The sequence below is a fragment of the Loxodonta africana genome, chromosome 10 (genome assembly GCF_030014295.1).
Source record: "Loxodonta africana isolate mLoxAfr1 chromosome 10, mLoxAfr1.hap2, whole genome shotgun sequence".
NCBI lineage: Eukaryota > Metazoa > Chordata > Mammalia > Proboscidea > Elephantidae > Loxodonta > Loxodonta africana.
This window is the reverse complement of record NC_087351.1, coordinates 42,667,329-42,682,645: the sequence shown is the minus strand read 5'-3', so window position 1 is coordinate 42,682,645 and position 15,317 is coordinate 42,667,329. Positions and strand designations below refer to the sequence as shown.

Below are 15,317 nucleotides of genomic sequence, written 5' to 3'. Positions count from 1 at the left end.
TTTTTTCTAAATATAAAATAATTATCCTAACATAGAAAAAATATAAATACAGAAAACCTTTAAAAATCACCTATAATTCTACCACCTTAGTAACCAATGTACACACTTTGGCATATATGTATCTATGTGTACATATACACAAATAGTTTCACTTCAGCTTTTTCCCACTTACTATACTGTAAAGTTTTTCTTAAATTATTCAAAAGTATTCAAGTTCACAATTAACAAATGCATTACGGCTGAGTCATACACGTAATTTAAGCCGTTCCCCTATTTCGCTTATCCTGATTGAGTAAATTTTCAGCTATGTAATATATAATGTTACAGTAGATTCCTATATATGGTACTAATGTGTCAAAGTATATGAACATTAAGGTTGTTGATACATATTGCTTAAATTATCATCCCAAAAAAGCATAAATTTACTATCTTACAACTTTGAATATTTAAATAGTTATTTAAAATTCTTTGCTACAGGTCTAAAAATTATTTAAATTCTTCTTTACTTTGCTAATAATTAATCAAAAGCAATTTATTTTAAGATCTCTGCAACAATAACTTTATTAGCTACATACTTATTGTCACATTTTACAGATGAAGAAACTGAGATCCAGAGACGTTAAATGCATAATTTAAAGACAGAAAGCTACTGATGTATATGTATACAAACTTGGATTCAGATTTTCTAACTTAAGTTCTTGTGCTCTCCACTGTACCAAAGCTGCCTTGAGTTAACACTATAGGAGGACTTCTGAAAGGGAGTTTGGAATTCAATTGTGCGTATGGTACCTAGTATGCATAATCCTTGATAATTTCTCAATTATTTCAATGATGCTTCAAGTATTAAGGAAGTTCTAGGGAATAAATAAAGGAAATTCAAATGGAATGAAATAAGCTTTCTTTTCTTACACTCTTCCAAATTTCCCGTTGCAGTAAAGGTGGTATAAAAGTTACCAGAAAAGAATGCTAGAATTACCACTGTTTTGAAATGCCTGTTTTAATTACATAATTCCTCACCAGTAATAAATATAGAAAAGTATCATATACATAATTGTGTAGACAATATTCTTGAAAGCAAAAGCACACTGAAAAATCTGTCCTGTGTGAACTGGAACTCTATGTTATCAAAATGCTATGTTGTGAAGGAACACACCAACTGCAAATTTCAAATACACGAACAAAAAGAATTCAAATAATCATCCATCCCATTTAGCCACTCCATTCAAATGAAATTAGAGTGAAAATAAAGTCCATTTAAATAAAGTTACACTTCATTATGGAAACATTTTAAAAAGGATATTGTATAAAGAAATTATGAATGTTCTTAATGTTTTACCACAAAGTTTACTTTATTACAAAATCATTTTCCCTTTTCTGCAACAGTATTCTAGTAATAAAATGATAGATTTGGACCAGACGTACTGAACATCAATTCTAACCAGGTATTTCTTTCTTTACACATGCTATATTCAGTAAGTACAATAATAAATGAAATAATTACCTTGAGAATTAAGAGATAAGTTCTTTGACAAGGACCCTTCAAACAATGATGAGTTCTCAAGATGTTGCATTAAGAGACTTAGGAATTCTTGCTTTGATCCAGGATGCTCTCTTCCAAACTTATCATTTTCATTTATATATGCTACTTCAAGTGCACATGAAGGATTAAAGTTCTGATTTTTTAATCCATCTAAGGCACTATTCCAGATATTGGCTTTGTTGATATATAGTGTTTTAGATTTTTTTTTTATTTGAAAACCTATCTCTATTAATATAGTTGAAATGTCTCTTCTAAATTTGCTGCCTTGCCTATAAAACATGAATTTAAACATACAGGTAAGTACTCTAAAGTACTCTATGTGGAAAAAAAAAAAAAAAAAAAAAGCAGTATAAGCCAATAAAAAAGAGAAAAAAAGATTAAAAAGAAGTTCTTCCCTGACGCCCACCCAAAAACAGAACAATGGCTGCCACTGGAACCAAAAAGTTATCTAATAACCTTAGTTTTAAATTCTTCATTCCCTCTCTCCAAACTTCTACCAAATTAGGATCACCAAATGTCATAAAGAAGGAGCCCTGGTGGCACAGTGGTTAAGCACTTGGTTGGTAATTCAAAGGTCAGCAGTTCAAACCCACCAGCTAGCTGCTCCATGGGAGAAAGATCTAGCAGTCTTCTGTAAAGATTACATACAGTCTTGGAAACCCTATGAGGCAGCTCTACTCTGTCCTATAGGGTTGCTATGAGTACGAACTCACTCAATGGCAACAGGTTTGGTTTTTTGGTTAATGTCATAAATCGTTTATGAGAATGCTTACAATGATTATCTCAAATTCAATCAATTCAGTAGACTCAGGTTTAAGAGTCAGAAACACAAACTCTCACCTTTCTGGCCAATGACCATACCAAACTTGCTTAATTGTATCTTATTATCACATTCACTGGATCTTTTAGCAATAGAGCCAATGTAATCTGTGCTTACTACATACGAGTGCCATGGTGTTGAGAGACTATGCACTGTATTTTTATTCATAAAGTTAATTAAAAGTAGAACCAATATTGTAAGCAGAATTAACAATTTCTTATAATAACGAATACTTTATTATAAAGAGTACTTTTTATTCTAGATGACTAATTCTCAAAGAGTGGACCCCAAACCAGAAGCAGTAGAAGCAGCACCACCTTGGAACTTGTTGCTGATGCAAATTCTTGAGCCCCACCACAGATTTACAGAATTAGAATCTCTCAGTCCAAGGCTTGGCAATCTGTTTTACTAAGACCTCCAAGTGATTGTACGGACTAGCGCAATTGCTCCCTGTCTCAGTTTCTCCATCTGTAATTGGAACTAAAGTGCTCAAAATAATCCTATTTTCGGTAAAAGCCCATGGATCACCTTTCTATATCAAGTATAAATTTGTCTCATCCCAAAATACACAATCCCTCGGTGCGAGTCAGGTTTTTCCTTTTCTTTTTTCCCATGACCCCCTATTCACGGACCCAAACAAAAGTCCTTTGGAAGTAAGATAATCTCTCAGAAATATACTTTCTTCTGGCAGGTGGATTCTGTCTTCCTGCCTGGATCAGTAAGAACTCCGACGCTACTCTTAAGAATATGATGGCATGTTACCGTAGGTGCAAAGGTCAGGCTTTACTGGTGTAACATCTTTGGAAAGCTAAACACGAACGTTTTTAAAAATGTGAACATTTCTTTTTTTGATACTAAAATATTATAAAAATAACAAAATTTTCAGTTCTGAGTTACACGAACGTTTTTAAAAATGTGAACATTTCTTTTTTTGATACTAAAATATTATAAAAATAACAAAATTTTCAGTTCTGAGTTACAGAAGGTAGCACTTTAAAAAAGAAATTCTTCACTTTTTAAAGTTCCTAATATTCTACTTCTGTCTGAAAATCCAGTTGTCAAATGTTTTCATAAAAATTCACTTTTCCTTCTTCTAAGTTTTTTAATTTGATATTATTAATAAGAATACTTAAACATGCTTCTACTACTAATGCTACTTTTGTCCTTTTTTCCCCTATTGAGTAAAGCAAGGCTCCTAAAAACTCTTTTGCAAACCCACATATACTTAAAAATCATAACTCCACCTCAATGAATACTGACACTGTACAAAGATGTAATTCCAGTCTCATTTAAATGTTTAATTATAAATGATTTCAAACATTACTTATTTTGCTCTCTTATGGAAACAGTTAGAAATTAATGTGGTAATACTTATAAAAATACCTTAAAAACCTTCTAAAAGACAGAGCTGACATTTGGATCTGACATCAAAAGTAAATATATTTAATGATTAGAACATTAAGAAATAAACTATCTCTTTCAAATATGATTTCTTCCTTTTAACAAAGTGACATGGATTACTTGATACTTTAATTTCCTGTCCTACTCTATAATCAAATAACCATTTAAACACATTTTTCAGATCAGTGTTTTTCAAACTATCTTGAAAATGGTCTATAATAGAAACCTCTATTTTACATCACAACTCAGTACACAATAAAATAACTAACACAAATTTCACATTCATACACACAAATATACAATCCTATGTGTACTGGAATCTGATATTCTGTCTTCTATCTCATTTCACTTCATTTTTGAAATGCTGGTTGCACTGATTTCATAATTAATGCTGGGTCCTAAAGTTTGAAGAACACTACTCCGGACAACTGTAGGATCAGCTAATGCTGTAAGTAATTTTGTGTCTTCATTTTCTCTAAAAAGATTTTTGTATTTTTCTCCAACTCAAATACATACCTCAGTAGATCTTTACTCTGGGCTCCAGGTGACTGTCTTAGTAATTTAGGGGATGACTCTTCCAATAAACAATCATTAATGCCCATGCTATTTGAATTGGGTAGAGTGTGTTTTTTGGGTTTTTGGAAATCTCCTGCAGATTTAAACCCTAATGTTAGTGTAACAGAAATACAGGTAGAAATTTTTAAATAATGCATTTGAATAAAAACATCCTTTTTCAAAATTATGAAGGATTACCTGAATTGTAGATAATACCTCTACATTCCAAACACTCCCAATTCTGTTCCCATGATTGCAGTGATGAACAGGCCAAGTGTGTTCCACTAGAACCACAGCACTGACAGCGCTTTATTTCCCATTTGCTGAGGAAATGAGGAAAAGCAGGTGTTTACAGTTTAGCATCAACTTAGTCTAATACCAACCATAGTACCACCACAGACCCTGTTCCCCACCATACACACAACCAACTCTTTTACCAAAGGAGGGACAAGAGATTATATGCTTTAAAACTGTATTATTTTTTCCTAAAAGTCTAAACTAACTTAATATTAACATGTATATGCACAAGGACAAACACAGATATAAACATCTGAAAGAGTATGATTAAGAGGGAGAAAAAAATTTCCTTTGTATTTGGAGATGACTCTGCTCACAGGGAGATTATTGTGTCAGTGTGTCTGATATAGAAGAAGCATTTACTAAATATATTATCATACCTAAAATATTCCCATTCAAGGTAAGGAATATTTCCTAAAACAAGCTTGGTCACACAGCTTAGGTTTTGTACAGCTCAATAGGATCCGGACTTCCTGTCTGGCTCATATACATATTCTCTCATCCGTTCTCTCTCTCCATGTTTCCCCACTGTGTTGTAGGTACCAGTCCATACTCACATTTTCTGTTTGGGGATGGGTGTGGGCTGTGGTGTGGGGCCCCCTCTTAGTGTGCATATTAGTCCACCCTTTGTATATAGGAATGGATCTAGTTCTTTCAGAGTGGGAATATGTAAGCGGGGAGAAAAGCAGCTAGATGCCCCACCTCTGGAAGGGGTAGGTGTATCCTTCTCCCTGTGTGGGTATGGGTAGGTAGGTATGTATCCCTATGTACAGCCTTCTGTGTGTATGTCACCCCCTCTTCTGCACACAGTTCCGTCCAATGAAGAGAGGAGTAAGATGACAGCTAACATGACTCCTTATTATGCACGAGGCCCAGCTGTCATTCTTTTCATGAATAGTTTAATCCTCATAATTTTAGTAGGTAGGAAGAACCACTGTTACCCTCATTTTAAAGAAGACGAAACCAAGGAACAGAGGGGTAAACATCTTGCCCAATCAAGTTCACAACCTTAGAGTGTGGGTTCCAACCCAGACTGTCTAGCTTCAAACCCTCACTCCTAACAACTATGTCATGTTGCCACTCACTGAAATTGCCTTCCTGTCACTAGGGTGGAGCCCTGGTGGCACAGTGGTTAAGAGCTCAGCTGCTAACTGAAAGGACAGCAGTTCAAAGCCACCAGCTGCTCCTTGGAAACCCTATAGGATGGTTCTACTCTGTCCTATAGGGTCGCTACAGTTGGAATTGACTCAATGGCAAAGGATTTGGTTTTGAGCCCAGACTGGGCAACCAGGAGTTGAAAGATCTGCATAGTGGAAACTTCTCAAAAGCAGGCAAAATCTCAGCTGAGTCTTCACAGATGACCCAGCTAAATCATTCTCCATGTGAAACAAGGCTCCCAATATTCTGCTGGAGGTTCGTGTCCACCCTGGGGTGCCTCAGAAGAAAGGCCTGGTTATCTACTTCTGAAAAGTCAGCCACTGAAAACCCTGTGGAGCACAGTTCTACTCTGATACACACAGGGTCACCACGAGTCAAAATTAATTTGATAGCAACTGGCTTGTTTTTTTGGTAAGGAAAACTGAATTTCCAGAAATACCTATTAGGCGCATTATATTCTCGTCCTTCTTTGCAACGACATCGCCGGATATCGCAACGTTCATAGTGCTGCAAAAGTTCTTGGTAAGCATTTTCCTCTAATTCCCAAGATGCATCTCTGTAAATGAATCAATATACTAAAATACACTTTGACCTAAAATTTCACCTACAATGACAGATAATGAATCTAAAAGTAAAAACATTTCACATAGTTAGGAACAAAGACGAAACCTATTCTTTTTAAGATCACTTGTTCCCTTCAAGATATAAATCCATTAGTGTCATTCCACCCTAGAGTTACTCTCATAGTGAATTTTCAAATGCTAAATGAAAAGTTACGTAGAAATTTTCTAAAAGGTCTATTTTCCCTAATATTTCACTCCCTTTTTTTTTTTTATTTCGAGTGCCATTATTCCTTGATTCCTCATTTTTGAGCGTTAAAAAAATTCTTCTCATACATTTAAAACCGTATCTTGATTATCTTAGATAATCTTACATACTATTTTGAAGCCTATCATAATTGTGTACAAGTCAATTAAAATTATGCACAGCTGAAGTACTTATTAAGAGACTCTAAATCAACTCATGAGACATTGAAGTCACAGTTCCTGCTCTCAAAAAACTAGTAATCTGGGGGTAAGGGGAGACTTCGCATTTCACCATTTCAAACAGTTACTTGGTCATGATCATTTAATCAAACATAAATGATTATTTTCTCTGTTACCAAAGCCTACATTTAAAATACATGTTAGGCAGAAGGCTAAAGGTTACTTACTTTTCAGGAATATGAATTCCCATTCTCAACATCTCTTCCTGAAATATATCACTATTGTTGCATACTGTGCACCGAAAGAAAAACACACCTGCATTTATTGCTTGAACCTATGGTGGAAAATAGAAAGGTCACGGGTAAAATTTTAAATTTTTAATCAGATTATGGATTAAATAACTAACAAAACGTGCTATCGCTTAACATATTATGTAAACTTATTTTCAATGCCAGTAGTTCTCAAACTTTGTTCTTATAGATTTATCCCACTGCTAAAATTTAGAGATTTTTTTTTCCCTAAGGGCAAAAAAATAAAAATAACCTAATGAATAGACTGTTCTAAACTTCGTATGTATCACCCATATTTCTTTCTCAATCTTTGGCACCTGATGTCATCTGTTGCCAAATATTGTGTTGCCCACCATATGGTGTAAGTAAAACAATAAAAATTTTCAGTTCATTCGTTTGGAAGGATGCTTAAATAATTGTTAAATATAAAGCATCCCTGTTTCTATTTTTAACTTGATCTATACGATAGTTTTCTACCCATAAGGACAGAAGTATAAAATTTAGTCTCACTGTTACAGCAAATATAAATATAGAAGCAGAAGGCAGCGGTATTCAGAAGGAAACAAACGAATGTTAGTCTAGTAGAAAGAGTAGCCTAGTAGAAAGAGTAGCTACTCCCCCCCCCCAAAAAAAAACCTGCAGCATACACTTGCTCATTTAACAGATATTTAACCCTACTAGGTCACTATGGAGAAGCCCTGGTGGCACAGTGGTTAAGTGCTCAGCTGCTAACCAAAAGGTGGGTGGTTCTTCCCACCAGCCACACTGCGTGAGAAAAGTGTGGTAGTCTGCTTCCGTAAAGATTTACAGCCTCAGAAACCCCACGGGACAGCTCTGCTCTGTCCTATAGGGTCACTATGAGTTGAAATCAACTTGACTGCAACAGGTTTGGTTTTAGGGCTTAGGTCACTATGAGTCAGAATTAACTCGATGGTACCCAACAACATTTACAGTGGCAAACACTAAGACACATAAAATGACTTACATCCTACCTCAAAGGCATTTCAGTGAGTAGGCATGGCATTATACACACAATTATAATATGCTGGTACAAGTGTTTCTCAAAAATGTATATACATGAAAGAAAGAAGAACATCTACATGAGAGCCTGACAAAATGGCTTTGGTAAGGTCAAAACGAAGTTTGGAAGAAGAAATAGGGGTTTTCCAGGAAAATAGGACAAAAGACATTTCATGGAGAAGGAATAACATGTATAAAAGAACTTAGTGGCAAGAGAGGGCACATATGATTAGGGAGCTAAAATTAGTAGTGTACTTAGGGATTACATTCTAATAATACTGAACTAAGTAATGAAGGCTAGATAGGTAAATCAAAGACAGTATGAAAAACGAATTGAAAAATCAGTAGGTAGGCTCTTGCAAAAGTCAAAGAATAAGTGTCTGAAGTTAAGCAGCAAGAGTAGGATAAAACTAAAAAGGATACACACAAAATATTTATCAGGTAGAACTGGCTTGGTGAATGATTTGTAGATGGTGAACAGAGAGGTGACCAAACAGTATTACAGGTTCAAACAACTAGGAAGTAGCACATTCATACAGCGTATGGGAGGAAAGCAAAAAGTTACTGAAATCTCTGAGCCTAAAGAGATGTCTGAGCAATTGCTGATAGACACCGAGATCTTAATGAATAGAGGACATGACAGAAGTGTCTAGAAGGGGGTAAAAAAAAAGCCTAAAACACATGGAAGATACAATAAGATGATGGAGAAATCCAAATTGAACAAGAATAGTGACCTAGATACACAGAACAAAACATTTTCATCAGTTTCTTTGATATTAATTTCCAGTCTGTCATGGGTTGAATTATGTCCCCCTAAAAATGTGTGTATCAATTTAGCTGGACCATGATTCTCAGTATTGTGTGACTGTCCACAATTTTATGTGATTTTCCTATATGTTGTAAATCCTATCACTATGATGTAATAAGATGGATTAGCGGCAGTTATACTGATGAGGTCTACAAGATTAGGTAGTGTCGTAAGCCTATCTCTTTTGAGATATAAAAGAGAGAAGCGAACAGAGAGACATGGGAACCTCCCACCACCAAGAAAGCAGCACCGGGAGCAGAGCGCATCCTTTGGACCTGAGGTTCCTGTGCTGAAATGCTCCCAGACCAAGGGAAGACTGGTGACAAGGACCTTCCTCCTGAGCTGACAGAGACAGAAAGCCTTCCCATGGAGCTGGGGCTCTGAATTCAGGCTTCTAGCCTACTAGATTGTGAGAGCATAAACTTCTCTTTGTTAAAGCCATCCACTTGTGGCATTTCTGTTATAATAGCACTAGATGACTAAGACATGGTCTCTCCTCACATAATTCCACTATTTGTAGTAGTTTCAAAGAATCACATTTCACATAACCATATCACATAGTTTTTTCTATCACATGGGTTCATTCTTTCTTTAACTCTATATTAATGAAGCTTAGAGCTTTATAAAAATTAAAAATAAACAAACACAAAACATTTGAGGGTATTGTTACAGCTATCTAGATTGGGTAGACTCCATTTACTCTTTCACTTAAGACTCTGGTATCAGAGTGAAAAAAAAAAACCGAAGAACTCCTTTAGAGAAACTGACTCAACAAGAATGACTTTCATGCCTTGCTGTGCTCTAATCAACTAACAATTGTTTACTAATATTTATATCATAGATAGGTATCAACATGACTACGATTTTATATTACATTTGCATGAAACAGACTTACTTTTTGTTAGTAATATTATTTTTACTTTAAAAAAAAAAGTAAAATAAAAATTCACTATTTTCAGAGTTGGAAACCTTGGTGGCGTAGTGGTTAAGTGCTATGGCTGCTGACCAAGAGGTTGGCAGTTCAAATCCACCAGGGGATCCTTGGAAACTCTATGGGGCAATTCTACTCTGCCCTATAGGGTCGCTATGAGTTGGAATTGACTCGATGGCAGTGGGTTTGGGTTTTTTTTTTCCAGACTGTTAAAAAAAAGCCCTACGAATACTAGGTTAAATTTGAGAACCTCTGGTTCATCAAAGTTCTATCACGCTCCTATATATAAAAGCCCAATGGCCATACAAAAAAATAGAAAATAACCAATCAAACTTTACTTCTTTGACTATTAGCAAGACTTTAATGAAATCTAAAAGGATTTATACTTCATAACTTCAAAATAAATGTTTGATATAATTTGTAATGAATAAAACAATTTATTTTGCTAAGCAATAATAAAACATGCTTTTAAATACAGTATTAAACTCAATCCTTTAACATTCGATTAACTGTCTATTAGTTGGCACTTTCACATGTGTTACTATATATTTGATGTTATTAATAGCTAGAACCCTTTTAAATTTCTCAAAAGAATTTTCAAAATAAAAAAAATTAAATTGTGTTTAATGTCATATGTATTCTGTTTATTTGAAAACTAGGCATCAGGTTTGGCATACAAAGTGACTCTCAAAAAATACCTTCAATTCTTTAGACAGTAATCAGTTCCCTATCAAGAAGTTGTAACAACCTGTTCAGAATAGGAAAAAAAAAAGAAGAACAAAAGAAAAACTGGCCTCTTTTAATATTTAAATATCTTAACTTATAGTCAAATTATCTTTTCATATGTCCTGGTATTCTACCTTAAATCTGTAAGTAGAACTTAGGAATTAAAATCTGTGTTTTGTTCATTTTGAAATAAAAACAAAATAACTTTATAAATATAAATACACATTAGAAGACAGTACTTTAAGTATTAAAACGTGCATTATATATTTGAAGAGAGTAAATTTTATGATATAAATATGCTTCAATAAAGCTTTAAAAAATTACAAATAGTAACAAAATGCAGATTTCAATTCTCTCCAGTTTAAACTCTAACCAAGTAAGAAACTATATCTTACCTGTAAGCAATCTCTATGAAACCAAGCATTCTTACAACAAGGACTTCGTAATATGTTGTAAGTTGGAATAGGCTCAATAAATTCCAGGCAAATGGTGCATGGTAAGGAGTCTCTATACGTATTAGGTGGAGTTATTTGAACAGGTCGATGTTTCCAACAGAATGACCTAAAAAGGCAAATGATTTAAAAACAATGTCTAATGAATTAAAAATCGCAACTAGGCTGAAGAATTTTCAACTTGTATAGGTAAGGGAAAAATACACTCACATCTCTCTCATAATTGGTTTACAGTGAACAGGAGTCTTATCACTAATAAATTAGGCCCACAATTCGGTATCAAGGAGAGCTGGGCTTTCAAAATGGGACAGAATTTCAGTAGCATGGTATTATGTTCAGAATCCTATGTAACACTGCTAGCAACTGAGCGTACATACTACTGTATTCAATGCTGTATAAAATTAAACAAGATGGCAACTTACACTTAAAATAATATTTTAATCATATAATAAAATGCAAATAAGAATCTCCTAATATACTAAATCGATTTCAATTTGCATTTTCAAAATGCATTTTTATCACATGGCACCAATCCTCCTTTGTGTCAAGAACACAAACGCTAGAAGAAAAAGAACACTGATAACACCCAAATGCCAAAATTCAAAGAATCTTGATGTTTATAGTTAGACTATGGAAGCAAATGTTTTCAGGGGCATCCCAGGGGCATAGCATTTATTTTGGGTGCTCATTCAAATTCTTATGCCTTCAATTTACTCAGTAGGAAATACATAAAGAACCAAAAACCAAACCCGTTGCCACTGAGTCGATTCTGCCTCACAGCGACCCTACAGGACAGAGTACAACTGCCCCATAGAGTTTCCAAGGAGTGCCTCATGGATGAGAACTGCTGACCTTTTGGTTAGCAGCCGTGGTTCTTAACCACTACACCACCAGGGTTTCCAGGAAATACATAGGCCCTCTGAAAGAAAACTGTACTATTAATTCTAAAGAGTGACATAAAAATCTAGATTTATATAAGGTATAAATTTTTGCTGAATATGAGTAAATTAACAGTTTCACATTATATCCTAGAGCTGAAAGCTGAAGGTAAATATTAATCATTAGGCCCATTCCAGACATGGTACTTCTCAAGACTTGGCAGATAGAAATAACTACATAAAGTAATGAACATAATAATGAATATACTCCTAATTTACTAAATACAAATTATTTCCATTTGCATTGTATGTATGTATAAACTCAGTGCAATTTTAAAAAGAAATTTCAAAAGGGAATTATATCACTGTAATACACATTTTCCACTGTTCCTTAATACTCATTCATCCTTCATATTCAGTAATTAAATAACTCACTCAAAATTGCCAGTAAATTGGAAAATACATTCTCTCTGCAGTCCACATGGATAATGATAACTTCGTTTACATCGGGGTGCAACACATCCAATAGAAGCACCATTTCTCTTGCAAATACAGCATTTCTAAAAAAAAAAAAAAAGATTAGAAGTAAAATGATGACTACTTTGGAATATGAATAAGGAAGGAAGTGAAGTCAGTATTGTCACGAGGGTCAGTTCTCTTTCATTTGTAAAAATATAAAATATTCTTCTAAAGCTTTTCATATTTGATAAAAATAAGCACTGGAACATAAAATCAAAGTCTTACAAATTTCTAGTAGAGAAGCCAAAAGAGAAGATTTCCCTGTATTGATTATATTTATGGTATTTAGTTAAACAAGTAAAATCTTCTTACCAGTTTAGAGGCTCTATTCACTTCCTTCCTGATGTCTTCTATTAGAAAACCATAAACTCCTTCTTCTTCTTTACCTCTCTGCCAAATTCCACTTGACATCAACTATGAATATATTCTCAATTAGAAAATAAACTCTAAGATACTGGTTTGGAATAAAATTATATACCTATAATAATCATTCTAAGAAAAAAAAAAAACAGACAAAACAACTCAAATTTCAAGTACCTCTTATCTATAAAGGTTATTTTTCATGGTCAAAGTAAATGGATACACATATTCTTTGATTTGAAAGACACTGTAAATTAACATTCCATATAACCAGATTGGTTTCTAAAAGTATTCTAAGAAGTAAAAGAGAAAGAAAGGAAAGATGGAAAGGGAGAAGAAAGAAAGGCAGGATAGACATCTGTAATTAATTAAATTAAATTTGTCGATATTCCTTCCTTTTAGAAAAAAGGAGTGGTAAATACACAAAGGTATAAATGTAATAATATAGAGAACAGTCAGATCGCTACTGTCATTTTATGCTAACTTTGAATCTAGCTGTATTCATAATCAAAAAGGCATATTTACAAAGAAATCTACTGAATTATATTTAGCATAAATGTTTCATTCAAGTTAATCTGATTTTAACGTCATCACGTAAATATGTCAAGGGAGCATCAATCAAGGAAAAAAAAAGCACTGGACTGTGAATAACAGATCCTGGCCTGAAGACCAGGCTCTATGCCTAACCTTTTGGAACCCTAGGCAAGTAATACTCACTTGACCTTAAACATGAAAATAAGGGCATTGAACTAGATTGTCACTGTCTCCTTCAGTCCTAGCATGAAAGAGACTTACAGTTTATAACACTCTACTATACATTCCTGTTCATAATGAAATAGAATTTTAAAGGGGTGAGACTGGGGTCAGTATTTTTTAAATGTATTATACTCAGTAATAATATAAGCCATAACATAAAATAAATTTGGACATGATCAACTTAAACATATTAATTCAAAAATACATCCACAGACAAAATTTGTGATTAAAGAGGTTTAATTTTAATCAGTGTAATACATTCCAAAGAAACACAAAAGCAATACAAATTACTTGAAAATTAGCTATGAAAAAATACCCTGCTGACTAAAAAGAAATCTCTAATTCTACTGTATAAAAAGTAAAATAAACTCTTAGAAAAATGAAAATATTTTCTTAGTACTATAAAATATAACAGACCCATTTACAAACATATTTGAAACGCCAACTTCACGTTCCCTTCAAGTCATGTTACAAAGTAATTAAGTTCCTAGACCAGGATACATGTCTATTTAACCCATAGGGTATCTGAAGCACAAAACCTTAGTCTTAGAGAACTACCAAGAAAGGCTTTTGATGGTTTCTCAAAGAAGCACGTATTGTTTTAACATGAATGCTGTGGTGGGTTTAAAAATATGCCCACAAATTTGTTGATATTCCTTCCTTCAAAGGTGGAGCCTAAACTCCTCCCCTTGAGTGTAGGCTAGACTTAACACGTGACTTGGAAGACTAGTTCATAAGGTTCCATCCTGGAGTGCCTGTGTGTGTGTATGTCTCCATCTCTGATCACTTGCTCCAGGAAGCCACCTGCTATGTTATGAGCAGCCCAATGGAGAGGTTCAAGATGTGAGGAACCAAAGCTTCCTGTCAACAGCTGGGAAGAACTGAGGCCAGAAGTCATGTGAATGAGTTATCTTAGAAGTGGATCCTCCAGCCCAGTAAAGCCTTCAAATGACTGCACCCTAGCTGACACCTCAATTATAACCTCATGAAATTCTGGCCCAAAAACCATGTGAAATAAAAAATACTTGTTGTTTTAAACTGCTATGTTTAAGGATAATTTGTTAAGCAGCAATGCATAACTAATAGAGATGCCAAGAAATATTGCCTGTACGAATGTAACTCTGGCACCAATATCCTGAGGCAGAGACTCAGTGAGAAGTTGGAAGAATGACGGAAAGAGGGCAAACACATGAGGGGTTGTGTTTCTCAGTCTGAAATCACTCTTCTTTCTTCTGAGTGTCTCATTAACTTGTTTCCCTTTCCACAAATATTTATTACCTTTAGCCTGAATTTTTCTTTCCTGATTCTCTGTGAAATAAAATACTTTTCCTCTACTCTCAACCTTCAAACAAGTCTTTTTTGAGATTTATCACTAGTAACAAGGAAACAAAGTGGTAAAATGTACAACTCCTATACCTAACCATTTTCTTTTTTTCCTGTTTTCTTGAGAACACAGGATAATGATGAGATAACGATGAGTAGAATGTTCTGAATAATTTTAGAATCTTAGAATTTGATACTTAAAAGACCTCATTTTCACATAAAGGTAAAATAAGATCTAGAGAAGTTAAATGGCTTATGCAATTCTCAAAAATCAGTGTCAAGATACAATTAATTTCTTTAGAAGAGTATCAAATTTCTAGAATTTATTTATAAATTATACTCACCAAACAATAGTAATGTACAGTGAGCTTCCATTTCTCATTAGTTTTCTTTTCTCCATATTTATTAGGGGAGTCATCATTTTTTCGACAGAAAACACAAGCTAACAGTAAAAAAAATAATAATAAAATAAATAAATAACATTTAAAAAACAGAGA

The 15,317-nt window shown here is 34.1% G+C and overlaps 1 protein-coding gene across 11 annotated transcripts in view; it reads right to left on the bottom strand.

Annotated features, from left to right (window-relative positions):
• G2E3 (G2/M-phase specific E3 ubiquitin protein ligase) overlaps window positions 1-15,317 on the bottom strand; it is an 84,256-nt gene that overhangs the window by 26,020 nt on the left and 42,919 nt on the right. For all 11 annotated transcript variants that reach the window (XM_023546064.2, XM_023546063.2, XM_023546067.2 and 8 more), the window contains 9 exons: window positions 15,165-15,262; window positions 12,694-12,795; window positions 12,298-12,422; window positions 10,928-11,093; window positions 6,985-7,091; window positions 6,211-6,327; window positions 4,515-4,639; window positions 4,278-4,410; window positions 1,502-1,809 (listed from right to left, as the gene is read on the bottom strand). In XM_023546064.2, the coding sequence (XP_023401832.1) occupies window positions 1,502-1,809; window positions 4,278-4,410; window positions 4,515-4,639; window positions 6,211-6,327; window positions 6,985-7,091; window positions 10,928-11,093; window positions 12,298-12,422; window positions 12,694-12,795; window positions 15,165-15,262 (1,281 nt within the window). The remainder of the gene's footprint in view (window positions 1-1,501; window positions 1,810-4,277; window positions 4,411-4,514; window positions 4,640-6,210; window positions 6,328-6,984; window positions 7,092-10,927; window positions 11,094-12,297; window positions 12,423-12,693; window positions 12,796-15,164; window positions 15,263-15,317) is intronic.